Source organism: Elephantulus edwardii, unplaced genomic scaffold (assembly GCF_000299155.1).
Source record: "Elephantulus edwardii isolate Elephantulus edwardi_28Jun2011 unplaced genomic scaffold, EleEdw1.0 scaffold00038, whole genome shotgun sequence".
Classification (NCBI taxonomy): Eukaryota; Metazoa; Chordata; class Mammalia; order Macroscelidea; family Macroscelididae; genus Elephantulus; species Elephantulus edwardii.
Genome location: NW_006399788.1, coordinates 15908200 through 15909233, shown reverse-complemented (window position 1 = coordinate 15909233; position 1034 = coordinate 15908200). Strand labels below are relative to the sequence as shown.

Genomic DNA, 1034 nt, shown 5'->3' with positions numbered 1-1034 from the left:
ATTCAAAAGAAAAAGAAAAACCTCAAAAATAAGGTAGCACTAGGGGCACAGCTGATAAGAATGGCACAGGACAGGACACGGAGCAGATTATATTGTTCACAGGTTACTCTGAGTCAGACTCAATGAGAGGACAACTAACAACCACAGCAACAACAGAGGCACAGCAGAAAAAATGGATGGAGATAAAAATGCATAGCGATGAGGCCTCAGATGTGTATCTCTGAAGTGCGCTGTGATGGCTGGCTGTGTATTTCTAATAGGTTACTGTGGTAGCATTGTGAAAGATGGATGTAACACAGGTAAGAGGAAGTAAACCAACTGGGAAATTACTGAAAAAAATCTAAACAAGAAAAGATAAAGAGCAGGAGTAACAGTTTCAAAAAATACTATGTAACTTGGGAGAGGCTGGAGAGCATTATGCTGAGCAAACTAACTCAGTCTCATAAGGACAAATAATGCATAAGATGATTATTGTAAAAATAGAAGGGTAACCAGTAAAACACGTATGGGAACTCAAGGTGGGGGTGGGGGGATGGATAGGAACAAAACCACAGGGCTGCACAGTTTGGTGGAAGGTGGGGGAAGGAAAGGGGAAGGATCTGGGCGAAAAGACAGGGTAATGATCGGCAAGGTCCAATGGTGATTAATTCTGTAAAGCATAATGCATGAGAATGATTGTATGAAACACAATGTGAATGAAGAATAGTGTGAAACATATACATATACAAATAAAGGACAAAATGTGGACAACAGTCAAAACCATGTTCCACATTTTTTGGGACAAATGAGTACATGATGGCACAATGAACTAAAACAGATCCATAAGATCAATGGCTAAATATGCAAGTTAGTTCTGGCTACATTAAGATAGAGTTTCTATAGGTAGTAAAAGGAGAAGCATCTAATAGGCAATTTAAGATAAGCCTGAAGCAAAGGAAGAAGTCAGGGCTGGGAATCAATATACTACAATCCTTAAAAACATTAAATAGATGAAATTACCAAAGAATGTAGCTACTGTAATTAAAAAAAAAAAA

General features: G+C 38.2%; 1 protein-coding gene across 1 annotated transcript in view; it reads left to right on the top strand.

Moving 5' to 3' along the window:
* Positions 1-235: 235 nt before the first annotated feature.
* The window catches only part of NUGGC (nuclear GTPase, germinal center associated), a 135343-nt gene continuing 134544 nt past the window's right edge, over positions 236-1034 (top strand). The window contains exon 1 of the mRNA XM_006884928.1: positions 236-299. Coding sequence (XP_006884990.1) covers positions 236-299 — 64 coding nt within the window. The remainder of the gene's footprint in view (positions 300-1034) is intronic.